Consider the following 19,832-nt stretch of genomic DNA (forward strand, 5'->3'; position numbering starts at 1 on the left):
ACAGATGTGTCACAAAAAAAGAGAAGATATAGTAATCCCAAAGGAAATTATAAAATACTTTATGACTTGTCCATCCATTCAATAAAGCATGAGTGCCAAGTGAAGTGGGAGGTTTAGAAATTGAGAGCAGAAATGCTAAAGAGCAAGACACGGGGACAAAGATTACAAGATCAAAACTACATGAGACAGAGAATGTAATGTGGAGATATATCAGTGGAAAAGCTTATACAATAAAAAAAAAAAGAGAAAAAATACGAGCTTGAAAGATTAGGCACAGACTGTAGTGTTTGTACCAATTTACTCTGTATAAAGATTCTGCTCGCAAATACAAAAAATCAACATATATTTTTCAAATTTATAATTATACAGTACAGTACAATTATCACCACCATCATATGTAGTAGTAGACTGGTCAACTTAAATTTCCCATGATGAATCAACATTAACGAAGTAAAAGAATTCTCGTTAATAATTTCTCTGTTAAACAAGTGTCATTTGGTGGTCTGCTACACTCCTACACCTCCACATTATAGTGTAAGCACTTCCATTATGCATCATGTTGTGGATAAACAGCTTGCCCTTCTACCTTTATATTTTACATTACATTTTATATTAATACCCACATGTTTTAAACCCACAGCATTAGGTTTAATCATGGATATCCAAATCTCTATTCCTTAATCATATCCGACAATACCAACTTAAATCTTTTCCCTATTCAATTACAATTTGCAATCTTTAATGTACCTCTTTAGTACTTTATATTATTTTCATTCAGATTAATACTACATCATTTATTATTGCATATTACCAAATTCCTTCATCAGAGCTAACACTAGCGTAAACATTACTATACTTCAACCTAAAGCGACCTCTTTGGCATATTTTGCATTCTGTTCCCCTTTTTATACTGTCAGGACCATTTTATACTTTATACTAATCTCAGCATGCATACACACACATATATATACATACCTACAGGGGGTCCAAGAGCTAATGTTCAAATATGCAGGCACAAATAGACAAGTTCATACTTACATGCACTCATTCTCACACTTTCTAAAACACACACATACACCCACACACATATAACAAATTCCCATTAACAGTTTATTTGATTTTATGTAAACAGATTAACTTTATTTATCACTTTTGTAATAACCTTAACTTTTACATTTGAGAACCTATTGCTCTACATTTATTTATTATTCATTTATTCCACTACAAAAATGAAGTGTAGTACTATAGCATTAATTTAGTCCTCTTTAGGCAATTCTTTCATTCATATTTTCATACATCGTGCATAAAAACATTTGATCACAAACACAATTAGGCGAGTATACCCCGGTCTTCATCATATTCATGTACCTTAACTCAGTCATTACTATCACTGAGACACTTTGTGAAAATATTAACATGTAACAGAAGGAACTTTTTTTTGGCAGGGTATTATTGGAATTTGTTTTCTGGAACAGTGATTAGTTTTCATGTCACCAGTGGCATGTAGCCATTGAGAATATACAAGTTAATCAACACCAGGCATTCTTCTTTAAGCAACCTGCAGTAAACCGTTTCTTATATTTCTCGACATTTAAGCTTAAACGTTAATCTTTTCTTTTGCATAAGCTTGTGTTTATACTGTAATACTATTTTAATTGGTAAACTATTCTCAGATATTCCATTTTCCTCAAACATAATTATGCTTGCTGTATACAGCTATATTTAGTGCTCTTTCAATTTAAAATCAATACATATGCAAATTCATTCATATATTAGATTTTCTTCTGAAGCAATCCTTACCACCCCTTTTGCTTGCTTTTTAAATAATTTCCTCTTGCAATTTCTCCATCTTCATGCTAACGTCCACAAGCCGCATCATTAGTTGGAATTCTAATAGTGCTGAAATGAAATACTTTAAGTAATCTAAGCAGTACTCACCGATCAAGCTGACCTGGCTTGTTCGTTGGGAGTGACAATGACTTCGTCCAGTTTGATATATTATTACCCAATCTAATCCTTCGATACCTCTTCTAACACCACTTATTACTTACACTTGCTAGTTTTGCTGGTTATACACCAAACAATGATAATAAATTTTGCCATCATCAATACTTCACACCTATGAAATTCAAGAACACACTGGTCCTCAAAATTCTTAATGACAGTTGAAAACATTACTGTAGCTGGCACAGAAACATGCCAGAGGTTCATAAAATAAGACATCTGGCATCAGATGCAAAGATATCAGACCATATTTTTAAACGTCAGTGATATCTACCTGCTAATCTTGATGCCAAAAGAAATTTCCACAAGCACAACAGCTTCTATCTAGTGCATCATACAAAAAAAAGAAGCTCAATGACAAAACGTGAGTATAAAGTGCCACAATTATAAATGTGACCGTTGCACGTGATTAGGTATGCCAGCACAAATTCATGCTCAGGGGGTTGTCTTCTACTGTAACCTAACATGTATTTGACTGCAGATTTAACATTTCACATAACTACCCAAAGTTAGACTTCATATACAGATGAACTCAAAGCAAGCTATAACACAGGACCAGTGTCACACTTGTCTTCAGATGCCATAATATGAACTCGAACAATAAGTGTCGATATGAAAGGCTAAATTGCAATTACAGTTCCCTATTCTAGCCATTACTATAAAAGTTCCTACCCTACCCCCTCAATTTAGTAATCAAGAAAATGAATCTAGCTTCTATTTTCCATCTTCTTGAACTGCATAGAATTTGCATAAGTTCATTCTTTCTAGCATTTATTTATCATCTTTCATGACCTGACACTTACCACAGCCTTAATATTGTCATGTATTTCCATACTCTGAGTGTCTTTGTCTGTATCATATAATCCCAGCTGAAAACATGAAAAAGACTTGTAAGTGTTGACAAAGGGGTGAAATATATATCGGGAATCCATTATGAGTTATAATTTTCAATGAAATGTCAAACTACAATATCAGATTATAATTTTTCCTCCAAACTAACTGGGTAAACAAAGTGACATTTTCTCAAGTATCAAAAAGTTCATTCGGCTGTGCTTTATTTCCTCTACTTCCTATCTCAAAATAGTACAAATACAAATATACTTACCAAGCAAAGAAGAATGCCAAATTTTCAAGGATTAGCAAAGTTCCTTACTCACTAATTGTCTTTAAATTGGTATAGAATACAAGCAGTAGAACTATGCTAGTAAACTGATGACAAAGAAAAATAGATTTTCAACAAGTAAAGACAAAACAATACAAGTTACAACCTAGTCAGTCCTTAATCATAATTTAGCTTCACTTACCTTTGATCTCCCACAAAATTATAGTTAGAAAACATTTAGTTGAGCTTATATCCATGTACAGTATTTATTTCACAGTATACTAAACTACAGTTAACTAGCATAAGGCTAAGCGAGTACAGTAATACCTTTGCTGGAGGTTCATCCTGTGGTATCTTGGTAACATCAGGTCTGTTGGGTCTTTTGTTGTGACCACTCATTTTGGGTCGGCTGAGAAAAAAAAAATCTTGAAGGTCATACGTAATAAATTAATATAAAATTGCAATATACAGTACTAAATTACAAGAAAATCCTCATCTAATAATCATTGCTTTATGCATTTAATGCACATGTTTTTATAGAAACATGTAAACTATTTTTCTGATTAGAATTTCTAGCTCCTGTAAGACTATTCTGAGCCTGGCCAGGTAAAATGCCCCAAGTGACTAACTTTGCTGTCAAACAATAGTTTTTTCTCTCTCATAAACACACAATTATGTTTTCTTTCCTATCTGAAGTCTAATGGAATCTCTGCAATGGAAAATAGTGAAATGCTTCTGGTGAAGTAGGCCTTCACATTTGCTGAACAGGTATGCTGGTCTAAAGTCTTTAAAAAACTTAACCACATACTGAATAACTATTTTACAATATTTTATAAATTAATCTTATCTGATTTTCATCTAGAAATGTGCTAATATGGTCTATAACTTTCATGAATAAAAGCCACACTTTTGTGTATACAAAATTCATAAAGCAAAATTTTGCTGGCAACTGTACTTTTTGTAGTTTTTTTTTTGCAGCAGAATGAACCCAGAACCTAATGTTTCAATCAAGTTAGACTCCATTGTAATATTACAATGTTCACTACTGCATATACTGGCTGGGAAAGATTGAGTGAACATATTTCTCTACAACTGTAATGATTTTTTTTTTGCAACATTCTGTTCCTCTGGTTACATTTTGAGCCAAATCAGTCACCATACATCAAGACATTTTCCATGAAAATCTGAACATCCACTGACATACGGTTTGTGCTCCAATATGTAAACTTCTAATGCAGCATTATGCAATTCCTTATTGACAAGAGGTTGTGGCCAGGCAGCAGAAATGGGTGAACAAATTGCTACTAGTTTAATGCAAAAATATAAATGCAGTTGGGAGTGGAAAGGAGACCAGGACAGAACAGTTAATAAGGGAGGCAGTTCAAGGAGTCAAACATCCATAATACCATCGAATTTTTTAATCTTTTTAATTGATTCCCAGTATTTGACTCTTACGCTAACTTTAATACAGAAAATACTTAGCGGATACAATGAAAAATATATACTACAGCCAAATAATGTGCTTCATCGAACCATGACAATATTGTCCCGGGAAACATCATCATGTGAATGAAATCCAAAAAGCAGGTTTGTGAGGAATTATGAGAAGTATTACACTACAAGTATTGCTAACTTACTTGTCTTTTTTCTCATGGTGACCAGACCGCATCCCAAGTTTTATATGAGAATGTCTGGCAGGATCTGTGACTTTTGTTTTTGCCAATGCTCGCTTGTATGAGAGTGTACATAGCCAACATAATATTTTTCCATCTACCTGCAAATAAAATCAAAACCTTATCAAATTTCAATGCAAGGTGTGTGTGCGTGCGCATGTGTCATTATACCTAGGTATAATTACCCAAGTATAGTTGCAGGATGAGAGCTATGCTTATGGTGTCCCTGTCTTCCCAGTACTCTGTTCTATGATGCTTTGAAATTACTGATGGTTTTGGCAACCACTGCCTTCTCAGTTAATTTCTTCCAAGTGTGTACCACTGTCTGTCTCTCTGTGTTCTGAGAAAAAAAGGGATGGGTGGACAGAGAGATAAGGGGGAATGAGAGGGGGGGAAGGTAATAAGCATACTACACCTAGATGATTGTCTTCTCATATGTTAGACTGTACAAGATGATGTCAAAAGCAGGAAGGCTAATCATACTCACAATGAACCTAGGGGTTTAAGAATCAAAGTTGGCAAGTTTAATGCTGAATGCCAGAGAATTGGTAAACGAGTACACAAGATCAAATGGTTATCATTATGGAGCCAGATACTATGAACAAATAAACCTTACTGACACACTGTGGGATATAGGCTATACAAGAAATGTTTAGGAAGTGTGTGAAATTGCACTAAATGGTTGAAAAAATGAGAGAAGCTATTTAATGGGATGAGTTAAGTGATGACTAAATGTAAGAAAACTACTCATATTTTCTCTAATGGCAAAGACCACAACTAGAAATGATGGAAACAAAATTTAGAACAAAGGACAGACATTTAATCTGGCGAGTTACTACTGCAGATGTATGTAATGCAGTGCCATGGGTTTGTTGTTTTCAAAGTGATAAAAAATATTTGTCTTTAGGATGTGAAAGCATCAAACTCTGAAAATAATTAAGTGCTGTAATTGGACAGTAAAACTCAAATATAGTACTTTCATAAAAAAGAAAGTATGTATGCTTGACATGAATCAAATAATACTGTAATGTTGGAAACCCTTGAAAACATTTTGCTCCCATATCATTTGACTTCTTATAATTATAATAATAATAATAATAATAATAATAATAATAATAATAATAATAATAATAATAATAATAATGATAATGATAATAACTTTCCCCTCAGTGTAAATTAAGTAATCGTACACTTATCAGAATCACTATGTGATGTAATTTTTTTTGTTAGACAATTTGAACACTACCCCTTGACTTGGTAGAAACCTGTTCAACCTGTTCAGAAAAGTCATAAAACAGGAAAACCAAAATATTGCTTTTTAACACATACAAAAAAAAAAAATATAAAACCTCCACCAGTATTAGTCATACGTGTACATGAATTATGTATAGGCACTTGATAAATGTGATAATGCAGTAAAAGAAATCTTAGCATAGCAGCTATGTATGCACAAGGAAGACCATTATTTGCTGTACTATACAAACAAACTTTCACTCACCTTTTTCCTGTCAATATCTTTTCTGTCAAATGCACATTTCTGCTTGCATTGGTCACATGACAGAGGTGGACCATATTTACGTTCTGAATTGGTGCAACGTTGGCACTTGTTACCAATGAAGGCTGCTATAACGTTACAGTATTCACACGCTGAAGGCTTACCATATTGTTTAACCATGGATTCACATTTCTTGCAGATTGTGACAGTGCTGCTTTTGCTGAAATGAAAAGAAAATTTATGAATAGAAAAAAAAAATCACACACACAACATGTATGTGGCCCCAACATAGAGCCCGCACCCTGTCAAGCATAAGAAGAAGCTGGAAAAAGTTCAGAGGTATGACACTAGGCTAGTCCCAGAACAAAGAGGCATGAGTTACGAGGAAAGGCTGTGAGAAATGCACCTCATGACTCTGGAAGACAGAAGAGTAAGGGAAGACATGATCACTACCTACAAAATTCTCAGAGGAATTGACAAGGTAGATAAGGATAAACAGTTTAACACGTGGGGTAGGCAAACAAGGTGACCACAGGTAGAAACTGAATACTAACTGAGCCACAGGGACGTTAGAAATAACTTTTTCAGTGTAAGAGTAGTTAACAGATGGAATGCATTAGGCAGTGATGTGGTGGAGGCTGACTCCATACACAGTTTCCAAATGTAGATATGATAAGAGCCCAGTTGGCTCAGGAACCTGTACACAGTTGATTGACAGTTGAGAGGTGGGACCAAGGAGCCAGAGCTCAACCCAAGTAGGTGGCTGCTATATCAAGAGAAGAAAAATCACCCCATACAGACAAAAAATGCTAAGAATACAGTAACACACAATTCTCAAATTTCATACCTCATCTACATCTAAAATTTTGTTTAGAAATTCAGTTATTTGATAAATTTTTACATTGCATGCAAGTGATATACAGTATACTCTTTTGTACAAATTATGTAAATTTGAGTCTATTTACAAGATTTATGTTATATCTTAAAATTTTATATTATTTGCTTTTAACCTTAAAGTGTGGTAATCTTTATCCGATGATCATAGACATAATGCAGTTATCCTTGGTTGATTTTAGTTATCACCTCCAGGTTTTCATGCAAATTAAGTAAGCATGGTTTAATAATCTATATGAATGCAAAGGAGTTAAAAGCACCAACACCACTGTTAACTGCGATAACAAACAGCGAAGTGCCAGAGTGATATATGCAACACAACCACTCACTATGAATGTCCGGGGCCAATGAGCCCATCAGCTGTATGCCTCCGGGAAACTGGGGAACCCCAACATCATGTTCCCAGCAACAAACTTCTGTCTCATATTTCACCCACAAAACTATCATTCCTTTTATGCCACAAGTATGCACCGCCTCAAGGTAGGTACACATACTTTTGTAGAGTACTGCGTGTAATTACCCAAATGCAGTTACAGGATGAGAGCTACACTCATGGTGGTCCCATCTTTCCAACAATCTGTCATGATACTGTACACCGATAGTTTTGGAATCCACTGCCTTCTCACTTGAAACTGTTTAATCTTTTATAACGGCTCATAAGAGAACTTCTGTATATTTTTTGACACCTTTGTTTCCTTAAAGTGAATCCATGACCTCTTGCTCTTTAAGTTGTAGGTTTAAAAAAAATCTTCCTTGTCAATTTTGTCAATTCATATTACTATTTAGTATGCAGTGATCATATCACCTCTCTTCTTCCTATCTTCCAACTCCATGAGAGGCTGGAGGCATTAACATGCCTCCAGCCTCTCCTCATAGCTGTTCTTAAGTTCTGGAAATCCCCCACACGTATGTACGTGCAGGCATGTACAGAACCTAAGTATAGCTACAGGATGAGAGCTATGCTCACTGTGTTTTGTCTTTCCAATAATGTCATATTATACTCCTAACCTACTGATGGTTTTGGCATACACCACCACCTCACAACTCCTCACCAACTTGTTCCAATCATCTACTACTGTTTTTCAAAAGAGGATTTTCAATTATATTTTGGCTTCTTAGAATTTATAACCCCTTATTCCTGAAGTTCAAGTTTCAAGGAAACTCCTTTGTTAATTCTGAAGATTCCTGTTATTATTTTGTATGTAGTGATCATATCGCCTCTTTCTTTCCTTCTAGCTTTGGCATTTTTTAACACTTTGGTGATGTGGCTTCTCCACATCTTCTTGCCTGCAAACATTCTTGGCTCCTTGTGCAGCAATGCAAAATATGTTACAACTGTTTTACATTTTCTAAGTTATTTGTTGGGTATAACTATAAATTGGTGTCAAAATGTTTGAAATTTAATTCTCTAGTGAATAAATGAAAAAAATACAGTATTTATAATAGATTGTGTGTGACAGCAATGAATACAGTACAGTATGTGGATATTTATGAAAAGCAATAGGATGCTGTATTTTAGTGTCAGTGTGATGCAAAAATGTTAAACCCTCTAACCTCTCCTCATAGCTCTTGCCCTTCAGCTCTGGGAGCCACTTAATAGCATGTCTTTGTACCTTTGCCAGTTTGTTGATGTGCTGCTTATGATATGGGCACCATGCAACCGCTGCATATTCTAGCTTTGGCCTAACAAAAGTCGTGAACAATTTCTTTAGTATTTCGCCATCCATGAATTTAAAAGCAATTCTGAAGTTAAAATACATAGCATAGGCTCCTTGCACAATGTTCTTTATGTGATCCTCAGGTGATAGTTTTCTATCTAGAACCACCCCTAGATCTCTTTCTTTATCAGAAGTCTTTAAAGATTTTCCACATAATTTATAGGTTGTGTGGGATCTAACATGTATGTTCTATTCCACATTCTATAACCTGGCATTTATGCACGTTAAATTCCATTTGCCAAGTGGTGCTCCATATACAGTACCTATTTTGTCCAGGTCTTCTTGAAGGGCATAACAATCAAAGTTTCTTATCCTTCCTATTATCTTAGCATCATTAGCAAACATGTTCACATAATTCTATATTCCATCTGGCAGATCATTTATGTAAACAATGAACATCACAGGTGCAAGAACTGAACCCTGTGGTACTCCACTTCACGAGAAGACATTTCAAAATTGTGACATTTCTCCAGTCCGATACATTGCCTCTGATTACTGCCCTCATTTTTCTATTAGTTGGAAAATTTTTCATCCATGTTAGAGGCTTTACCTATCACCCCTCCAATATGTTTCAGTTTTCAGAACAACCTCTTATATGGAACTCTGTCAAAAGCCTTTTTTAGGTCTAGATAGATGCGGTCAACCAAACCACATCTTTCCTGTAGAATCTCTGCGGCTCGATAATAGAAACTGAATAAATTCGATACACAGGATCTTCCAGATCAAAAACTATACTGTCTGATATGTCATTTTTCTCCAGGTGTTCCACCCATTTAGTTTTAATTATTTTTTCCAATATTTTTGACTATTACACTTGTCAATGATACAGGTCTATAATTGAGGTCTATGGTTACCATTTCAAAAACTTCCCAATCCCTATCACCTTGCAGAAAAATATTCTCCATTCCTACTCCCATTTTACACGTTTCACTTCAAGGTTTAGTATTAGCTTCTGTTTTTCTTTGAAAGGTCTCACTTTATTGATCATAGCTTCCCAGTATCATCATTTTGCAATTACCTAGCATTCCTAGGCACTTCTGTTATTTGTTTCACTCCATTAATTAAATAGAGGTTCATCTCTTTCTCTCTCTCAGCCTCTTTCTCTCTCTCTCACTCACTCTCAGCCTCTTTCTCTCACACTCTCAGCCTCTTTCTCTCGCTCACTCTCAGCCTCTTTCTCTCACACTCTCTCAACCTCTTCTCTCCCTCTCTCTCTCACCCACCCTCCCATCCTCCCCTTCCTTGCCCGCCCGCCCTCCCTCCCTCCCTCTCGCCCACCTTCCCTCCCTCTCGCCCACCTTCCCTCTCTCGCTCTTCCCCCCCTCTCTTGCCCGCCCGCCCCGCCCTCCCTCTCTCTCGCCCTCCCTCTCTCTCTCGCCCGCCCTACTTCTCTCGCCCGCCCTCCTACTCTGTGTATGTAATTACACAAGAGTACTTACAGGATGAGAGCTATGCTCGTGGTGTCCTGTCTTTCCAGCACCCATTGTTGTATAACGTTTTGAAACTACTGACGGTTTTGGCCTCCACCACCACCTCACTTGCTCCAACCACCTACTACTCTGTTTGCAAAAGAAAACTTACTAATATTTGTTCAACACCTTAGTTTCCTTAGCTTGAATCTGTGACCTTTTGTACTTGACATTGCTGGTTTCAGGAATTCCTCTTTGCCAATTTGGTCGATTCCTATTATAACCTAAATACGAACTAACGAGGGTAAGATAATTCTGAACAACATCATTAAATGATTTATTGCTTATGCTTTTCGAATCCCAGTAACCTTTCAGCATTATTTTATACATACTGTATATACAATGATGTTTTGGCTAAACTAATCACACCTGTCAAAACTTTTTTCCACATATATTTGACATTTTCAACATAATTCAGCTGATATTTTGCCAACTGCTATATTATTTCCTAGGCTCAGAACCCTACACGTGTCAGCATTAAATTGCATCTGCAAACATTTATAAATTTTAAAAGCCTATATATTTTAATCATTGGAATTATGACTTTGAAATTATTTATTGCCCTGTTACTGCATTATCTACAAATTTCCAAATGCTACTGTTCAATCCACATCTGAATCATGTCAAAACCATTTATATACTGGTACTGTATGTAGAAACAACAGATTTCAGCACAGAGCCCGGGAAGGTCACTTTCAACAGTGCCCCACATTCAGACAAGTTAATTTATTATAACCCCGTTTCCTTTTAAAAAATCATGCACTACTCAAACTTAGGTTAATCCCTAATACCATGTGCCACTATCTTTCTAAGTTGTCTTTTGAGCCAGAAGCAATGGTTTTCCTAAAGTTAAGGAAAAAATCAATTCTTTCCACTACCATCTGCTTGAAATATGCTAGGACTTTCTTTTGATTTTAAACATGCACATCCCATTGTAAAGACCTTATTGTGACACTCTTATTACTCTTGTTTTTTAAATGTAAATTAATGAAGTTTGTGATTATTGATTCTATTTTCTCTACAACAAACTAAGCCAATTAGCAGACAGATTGATGCAAGTAATACACAATATCTTGTTTTTTTTTTTTAACTGACTTGACATCAGCAACCCTCCAAAATTTTGGTACTCTGTCCTATTATGATTATCAAGCATGCAAAACCATGGCTTGCTAAGCTCATTTTTACATTCATTAAATGTCCTGGCAAAGACTTCGTCTTGTCATGACAACCTATTGGACTATAATTTGTATAATCAGCAATTTCCTCCTTGGTCTCCACTAACAAACTCATCTTCTTTACCACCTACATATTGCACATTTCTTCAAGTCGAGTCGTCTTTACTAAATACAGAGGCACAGTAGTACTTACTGTATTTAGAATGCCACAACTTTCTTTGACATTTATCACATAATTAACCTGTCATTTTTTAATAGCTCAGTCTTCTTCATAAGCTTTGTCTCATCAAGTATATCTGTAAGAATCTTAAGGATTTACCTATCCTGTTGTATGTACAGTACTTAATAAATTCTTTTAACTTTTCTGATGCATTTTTAAATATTCTTGTTAGGTTGGTAACATCATCTACAAGATAAACTTTCCCATTTTTATGTTGGTTGTACTGTATATGACCTTTTTTTCCATGGACACTTGGCAGATTGAATTTAAAGTGTATAAATGCAACCTTATGGAACGAGGAACAGAAGAAAACAGGCCACAACCAACTTACAAATTTTGTGAAAAGGCTTTAAGTTAAAGAACTCTGATAAAGAGAGAGATCTAGAGGCAGTTCTGGATAGAAAACTCACCTGAAAACCACATAATGAACATTGTGCGAGGCGCCTATGTTATGCCCTCTAACTTCAAAATTGCCTTTGCATATAAGGATAGCGAAATATTAAAGACGCTATTCACAATCTTGACGAGACCAAAATTGGAATATGCAACAGTTGTATGGTGTCCATATCTCAAGAAGCACAACAACTGGAGCAGGTGCAAAGACAACTTCTATGAGAGGCTAGAGATGGTTAAATATACCAAAGCTAGAATATAAAAGAAAATGAGGCGATATGATCACAATGCACAAAATAATAACAAGAATCAACAAATTTGACAATAAGAATTCTTGAAACTTAGAACTTTAAGAACGAGAGATCATAGATTCAAGGTACGGAAACAAAGCTGCCAAAAACTTAAGAAAGTTCACTTTTGCAAATACAGTGGAAGACAGTTGGAGCAAGTGAGGTGGTGGTAGATGCCAAAACCATCAGTAGTGTCTGAAAGTTATAAGACAAGAGTCCTGGAAGATGGGACACCATAGGCATAACTCATCTTGTAACTACCCTGATGGAAAATTATTCTTATGACATGTATATTAAAAAAAAAAAATTTTCCTCTTAACATACTGTAAATACATACAGCCAATAATCACAATTTTTTTCCTGGGGAGGGGAGGAGGGACCATTTTGATATGAAAGGAACATATATTTTATATTCTCTGTATTTTTATTAAACTTCTAATATGATGATGTTCTTTTTCCCTAGATACCATTAACAATTATTAATGAAATCACAATAGCATTATATACACGAGAAAAACTTTAGAACAGTCCAATGGAATCAAGCTTCTGTCCCAGGTCACCCCAAATGCATGCATTGCCCACTAGACCATGACAAGCTTCAGAGCAAAACAACCTGAAGTTGTTAACTGATGAGGGCATTTGGTGGAAAACTTCATTACCTACACCAGTGCACGAGTGTGTAACATGTAAAAGCTGCATTTGGGTACAATGTCTCCAACTGTCTCCCACTGTGTTTGCAAAAGTGAACTTTTTTAAGTTTTCAGCAGCTTTGTTTCCTTACCTTTCCTATTTAACTTATAACTACACCAGCTCAATGCCACCAAACTTTTAAAGTTCATGTGGACTTCAGGTTATGTTTGTTTTTAAGACCTTTCCTTTGAGCTGTGCCAGGAACTGGTTTACGTGCCATATAGGTGTACATATTACTGTCTATATCTATGTCTAGTATTCAATAAGTTTTTTGCTATTTTATCATCTTTAAATCTTAATGAATGAGGTGCAGTAATGGGATGCATACTGAAATATAGGATGAAAATCCTATACAATATTCCAGACAAAATTAGTATTTCAAGTACAGCAGCATTATGCTACTGAATTATACAGTATTGTACTTTATTGCTATATCTGTGGTACATAACAAACTCGGCATTCAAACTTAAAACAATTTAGGTTAAGCCCATTACAGATCTGATGTTTTCAGATTAAAGATACTGTATTATGTTACCCCTATTTCCCACCATGTAAGCCTAACAATGTTTGTATTTTATGTAATTACCTAAGTGTAATTACCTAAGTGTAGTTACAGGATGAGAGCTACGCTCGTGGTGCCCCGTCTTCCCAGCACTCTTTGTCATATAACGCTTTGAAACTACTGACGGTCTTGGCCTCCACCACCTTCTCACTTAACTTGTTCCAACCGTCTACCACTCTATTTGCGAAGGTGAATTTTCTTATATTTCTTCGGCATCTGTGTTTAGCTAGTTTAAATCTATGACCTCTTGTTCTTGAAATTCCAGGTCTCAGGAAGTCTTCCCTGTCGATTTTATCAATTCCTGTTACTATTTTGTATGTAGTGATCATATCACCTCTTTTTCTTCTGTCTTCTAGTTTTGGCATATTTAATGCTTCTAACCTCTCCTCGTAGCTCTTGCCCTTCAGTTCTGGGAGCCACTTAGTAGCATGTCTTTGCACCTTTTCCAGTTTGTTGATGTGCTTCTTAAGATATGGGCACCACACAACAGCTGCATATTCTAGCTTTGGCCTAACAAAAGTCATGAACAATTTCTTTAGTATATCGCCATCCATGTATTTAAATGCAATTCTGAAGTTAGAAAGCATAGCATAGGCTCCTTGCACAATATTCTTTATGTGGTCCTCAGGTGATAGTTTTCTATCTAGAACCACTCCTAGATCTCTTTCTTTATCAGAATTCTTTAAAGATTTCTTATTATGTGAGAAATGTAACAATTTATATGTGCAACTACAGTATATGTGTAAAGAAATGTGTTAAATATTAGTGTATTCTTTGTTACTTATCAAGGCAAGACTATTACATGAAAGGGAGGCAAGAGATTAAGCTACCCAAGAGGTGGCACGGGCATGAATAGCACGAATTAAATTCAAAAGTACTTAATTTTTTAATAAAAGTTTTCTTTCAATTACAGTAGTATCAACTTTCTGTAGCATTCTTTAATGAAATATGTAACACCCACACCACTAGTCATCACCAGACAATGTTCTCTTTGAGAAGCCCTTATGAGAACCAAGAAGCACTGAATTTTTGGACTAATGGTAATTTTCAAATTTTGCACAAATGCAATATTTAAGTATTTTATTTTGGTTATTTTCAGACTTGTAATCAAAAGAACTGTTGCTGTTAAATGATATGTAGGTAAGGGTCATATAATTATTTTATATATATTGTACTGTATTTTATATTTAATTGCAGATACAGCACCATGGAAAAAATGTCATGGCGTCATAACGGCAAAAAAAAAAAAAAAAAAAAAAAAAAAAAAAAAAAAAAAAAAAAAAAAAAAAAAAAAAAAAAACTTTCGCTTTACAGTATTTAATGTTTTATATAAAGAAATGCCCCATCCAAGACTTTCCTTACCTTTCTTGTTGGAATTCACTTCGACAGTATGTGCATTTTACAATGGGAAACGAACCTCTACACTCCTGGAAAAAAATAAAAAATAATTTAAAATATACATTTAACCAACTCTTACAGAAAGAACATGTCTATATACAATGGTAAAGTGTCAAAGTATGAAAACACTAATAATACTATGGACTATAGAAATGAAGCTAAATGATTTTTTGAATGTGAATGTTCAATTTGCAATAGATGTATGACCAAACAAAACTAAGATATACACACAACAGTTTATGTACAACTACACAACAATAATCTACTTACATAAATTATATAAATATTTTACAAAGTTTTTCATTTTTTAACAAATTAAAATCATTAATGTGACTCATCATTAAGAAAGACCCTAGCTATCCAAGTTAACAATAAAAGGTGTTAGACAAACAGCTGTGGTGTTGTACTGCTGAAGGCAGACTGTTTGTTACAAGGTAAACCACAAAAAATAATCATTTAAACAAATTCAGTTTCTCATTTTAGTTCTATCCAACATGCAGACTGCAGCGTGTGTAAATTTCCATTAGCATGGATAAGAACTACCAGCATCCATATCCTCACTGAATCTAATAAGTACGGTACCCCTCTCCCATACGTTAGTGATGTCTACCCAACACTGGTTTAATAGGAATCTGGGTTCACCTGAAGATGTATGTATGTACTAGATTAAATATACAGATAAAAACAATCATTGGAGAGGACTAAATCAGGATTAAGTTTTAGTTATACAGTTCTGTATACCTGCATCCTCCTCCCTAAGGTCAAGGTAAGGTAAGGTCCCTATGTGATTTGGCATACATAAATGCAATTAATATTTAGAAATCATTAATAAAAGTCATATAAAAATAGCATCTTGTTCTGATGGAAATCCTGATGCAAGAGGATCCAGAATCAATGTACAGTATTATATTACAATGATAATCTCAGTAGCAAATAGTGTTTGGCTAAGCTCTGTTATTTCTTTGCTTCTACCGACCATTACTGTTCTGTACTCATCTAGGCCTTATGCTCCAGGAGATTTTACTCCTCTCAATGCACTAGCCTAGCTTGAAAATCTTCTCCATCTTACCTTCTGCCACAACAAACAGCTGACCATGATATTTGTCTGAGAGTTTAAGATCAATATTGTACAGTATTAAGATATACAGCGATAGTAATTAACTCTTAAATGACAGCATATGTCAATATATTGTCACGGTCCTTTTGGAAAAAAAAACCTATGACCAACTTGGTCCCTGGTCCTTGCATTCAATCCTGTATAAGTGAAATATTTGATTAAAATGAAGTATACAATTTAAGACCAGAAATAATATTTAATTTTAGTAAATTTTAGTAAAACAAATTCCAAATATAAAATTAACACAAAATTAGTAAAATATAATAAGTTGAAAGCTTATCTGACTAGATCAGAACCTGTAACTGGCTACAATCTGGAGTACAGAGTCTGGAAAGATATAGGGAAATACTAATTTGGCAACAGAGTGGTATATGAGTGGAGTAAGTTGCTAGCCTACATCATTGAGGCAAATGGTATAGCTAGCTTTAAAAACAGACTTGATAGACACATGGGGAAAAGGGGTTGGATCTAGATGGGCACTGCCCAGAACGGAACAGATTCGCCGCACTGGCAGCTGCTAATTATGTTCTTACATCTTCGACTACACAATGAAATTGATATGCATCACCTAGATTCCACAGAAGGCTACAACTTGCCTTGGAACTTTTGCAGCCACGATGGGATGCTCATCTTTCAGCTGTACTAAGCAAAATGTCGATCGAAAATGCATATTATTATTATTATTAAAATAATTCATTGTGTCAGGGTACAGGAAGCCAGAGTGTATTCATACACATTAGGCTTTAATTGAGGTCCCCCCCCCAAGATTGAATTACTGACCCTCCCGAGTACGTACTTACTGCTAGGTGAACAGGTGCATTAGGTGAAAGGAAATGTACCCAACCATTTCTGTCCCACCCGGAATTCTCGATTGTGTGTTGAGAATGAACCCGACTGTACTACTGGGACCCTTAATATAGATAGATATTTGTCATTTCCTTGTTTTTGTATACAATGACTTCCGACAAATATCAATAATTTTTAACCCATTTCATTGAAGACTGAGTGGTCAAATCGCACCAACATACACACAGAAAAGTGACTTTCCTATGAATATATCTCATATGCAACTCTGCAATTTAAGAAAAGCAAAATTAGAATTTTTCAGTTCATTCAGCTCCTTGCAGAAGCTTCCAAAAACTGCCCCGGAATTAATTCTAAAATGCCATATGCCTCCCACACATGACAACAAAAAATTAATCCATTTTCTTCCCGTTGGGTCAGGTTAGGATAGATTTGGATAAACCCAACACATAATTTAAGAAATAATAAAGCCGGGAAAAATTACTTGGTTATTTCAATGATCCTAAATGCTGCATATGAAGAGTATTGAAACAAAATGTAAATACAAAGTAAAATGCAATCAAACCCTATGGAATATTTTTTGTATATTAAATAATGTTATAGACTAAACCGAGGATGGAAAAGGGCAAGGTTTGGCACCCAGGCAGTCTGGCCCTGACCTGACCTGACCCCCACACTGCTCCACCAGCTGACGGAGGAGAGGGCGGGCCAGAGAGTTAGCCTGGGAGCTAGCCTGGGAGCTAGCCTGAGAGCTAGCCTGGGGGCAAGCCTGGGAGTTAGCCTGGGAGGGAGACAAAGGGGGAGAGAGAAAGCCAGGCATTACAACACCGGTGACAACCATGACTCCCGCAGCGGTGCTCCTCCTCCACACACTCACCTTGCACAGTTGCTGCCCTTGAGAGAGCTCCTCGAACGGGTGCCGGCTGAAGCACCGAGAACATGCAAATAAGGCAGACATATTTATACACTTAAAATGGGTAGTTTCATACAAAAAAAACTGTTTATGAAATGTAATTTCGAGAGGGGAACGGTTGGTGGATCGCTCGGGTCACTCTCCGTCACAACAACTGACAGGATGGCGTCACTCCCCGCCCCTCGCTCCTCTCACACACCTCCACCTCTCCTTCTCTCCCACTCATACAAACTGGTTATTTCCCTTTGTGCACTTTGATATCATTTTCAAACAAGAAAATTACGATAAAATGAAGGAATAAATAATAAACGAAAAGGCTTACTGAAAACTCGAGCAACAGGCTTGCCAATCTCGAGCAAAGCTGCCAATATCACGCAGAGGGAAGTTCAAACTTACGTCTTTCCCAAATAATTGAATTTAATTACTTTTGTCGGGGACAGGAAGTCTGTGTATATATATACTTTATGCTTATGCGTAAATATCTACATAGGAATACAAAACTAAAATTTCGAGCGATTTTGTTCCAACACATTTTCAAGGAATACAAACAAAAAATTAAAAAAATTAACAAAAAAATAGATTTGGGGTTTATATATCACCTACACCTGAGTAGATTAGAACCATAAAAATATATATGTTTTTATTAACAAGCTTAGGTATACGCAGTAATGTACTGCTACCCTATTTAATGTGAAAGATTACACGGTGTGGATCAAAAACTAGCTATAAGTTCATCTAATATTCCCATCTCTCAGGATGGTTAGTCATACATGGAATCAGGGAAAAAAATACCAGCTTTAATACAAAAACAAATCAACTCTAACCTAAAATCAGGAGAGAACATAAAATGTAAGGCTGATCTATTAGCCTCCACTAGCAAAATCTGGGTACAGCACAAGGATATCTTCCAATATTCCTGAATGTATATAGTAATTACAGAGCTCAACGCACCTCACCATTTGGTCTGAAGTTACTTAAAAAGGGCAGTCACAAATATAGTGTTGGAGAATATGTCCCAGCTCTTGTTCACAAAGTCACACTGTCTAGTAGATGTTTTATGCTGCCCATATATATAATTCTCAGTTCTAAATATGTCATAGCTCTTTATACTTGTGCTTTCTAGTCTTTGTGTGTTTAGAGAAGACAGAAGACTACTCTTTTGTCTTCTCTAATTAACTTAAATATTGCGACTTTTACAGCAGAAATTGGAATGTCCATATCCAACTCAATTTCAGGCTCATCACATGCAGTTTTAGCTGCCTTGTTTGTGTCGTCATGCTGGACAGCACCTATGTGAGATGGTATCCATACAAATGAGACTTAAACTCTTGCTCTTTGCTTTAATAATGGATGTTACAACATTCCTAGCACTGTATCTATTTTGCATGTTGGGTTTTTAAGGGCCTGAAGAGCCGACTTTGAATCACAAAATTACTCCCTCACTGTTCATTAGTGCGTTAGTGGCAAGTTGTAATACAGCTAACTCTGTATGTGTGGAGCAAAGCCAGTTATTCAGTCAGACACTTGTGGTCTGTGTACATATGTTATCTTTGTACATGTATATTTTACAGCCTGCTGCAGTGCAACCTGTTGACATTTGAACAGAGCCAACAGTGTATGCATAGTGTTTGTGAGGCAGTAAGGTATTTATAAAGGAATCAATGGTTTCAAGTGTTGTTCCTTTCAGGAGTGCTGGGTTTTCCTTATTTTGAAAGACATTGTTTGAGAGGAGTCTTGTAGAAACTGGTATGAGTAATTATAATGTAATGTTTCCATGATTCGGAGCTTAGCTCTTGTGAAAATCGTGAAGTATTAAGTCAGAGTTGATTTGTTTTTTGTATTGAGGCAGGTATTTTTTTCTCAGATTCCATTTATGACTAACCATCCTGTGAGAGGGGAATATTAGATGAACTTA

The 19,832-nt window shown here is 35.7% G+C and overlaps 1 protein-coding gene across 4 annotated transcripts in view; it reads right to left on the minus strand.

The window, feature by feature from the left end:
• Positions 1-18,125, minus strand: part of LOC123760624 (protein FAM76A) — a 34,662-nt gene extending 16,537 nt beyond the window's left edge. Inside the window, exons 1-6 of one of the 4 annotated variants that reach the window (XM_045746355.2) lie at positions 17,882-18,125; positions 15,048-15,112; positions 6,278-6,494; positions 4,744-4,880; positions 3,434-3,515; positions 2,808-2,873 (exon numbers count right to left, since the gene is read on the minus strand). In XM_045746355.2, the coding sequence (XP_045602311.1) occupies positions 2,808-2,873; positions 3,434-3,515; positions 4,744-4,880; positions 6,278-6,494; positions 15,048-15,112; positions 17,882-17,962 (648 nt within the window). In that variant the 5' untranslated portion in view covers positions 17,963-18,125. Of the gene's footprint in view, positions 1-2,807; positions 2,874-3,433; positions 3,516-4,743; positions 4,881-6,277; positions 6,495-15,047; positions 15,113-17,668; positions 17,837-17,881 lie in introns of those variants that run through there. The other 3 variants (XM_069328287.1, XM_045746356.2, XM_069328288.1) reach the window with 3 other exon arrangements.
• Positions 18,126-19,832: the final 1,707 nt, after the last annotated feature.

Source organism: Procambarus clarkii, chromosome 21 (genome assembly GCF_040958095.1).
Source record: "Procambarus clarkii isolate CNS0578487 chromosome 21, FALCON_Pclarkii_2.0, whole genome shotgun sequence".
In the NCBI taxonomy this organism is placed as follows: domain Eukaryota; kingdom Metazoa; phylum Arthropoda; class Malacostraca; order Decapoda; family Cambaridae; genus Procambarus; species Procambarus clarkii.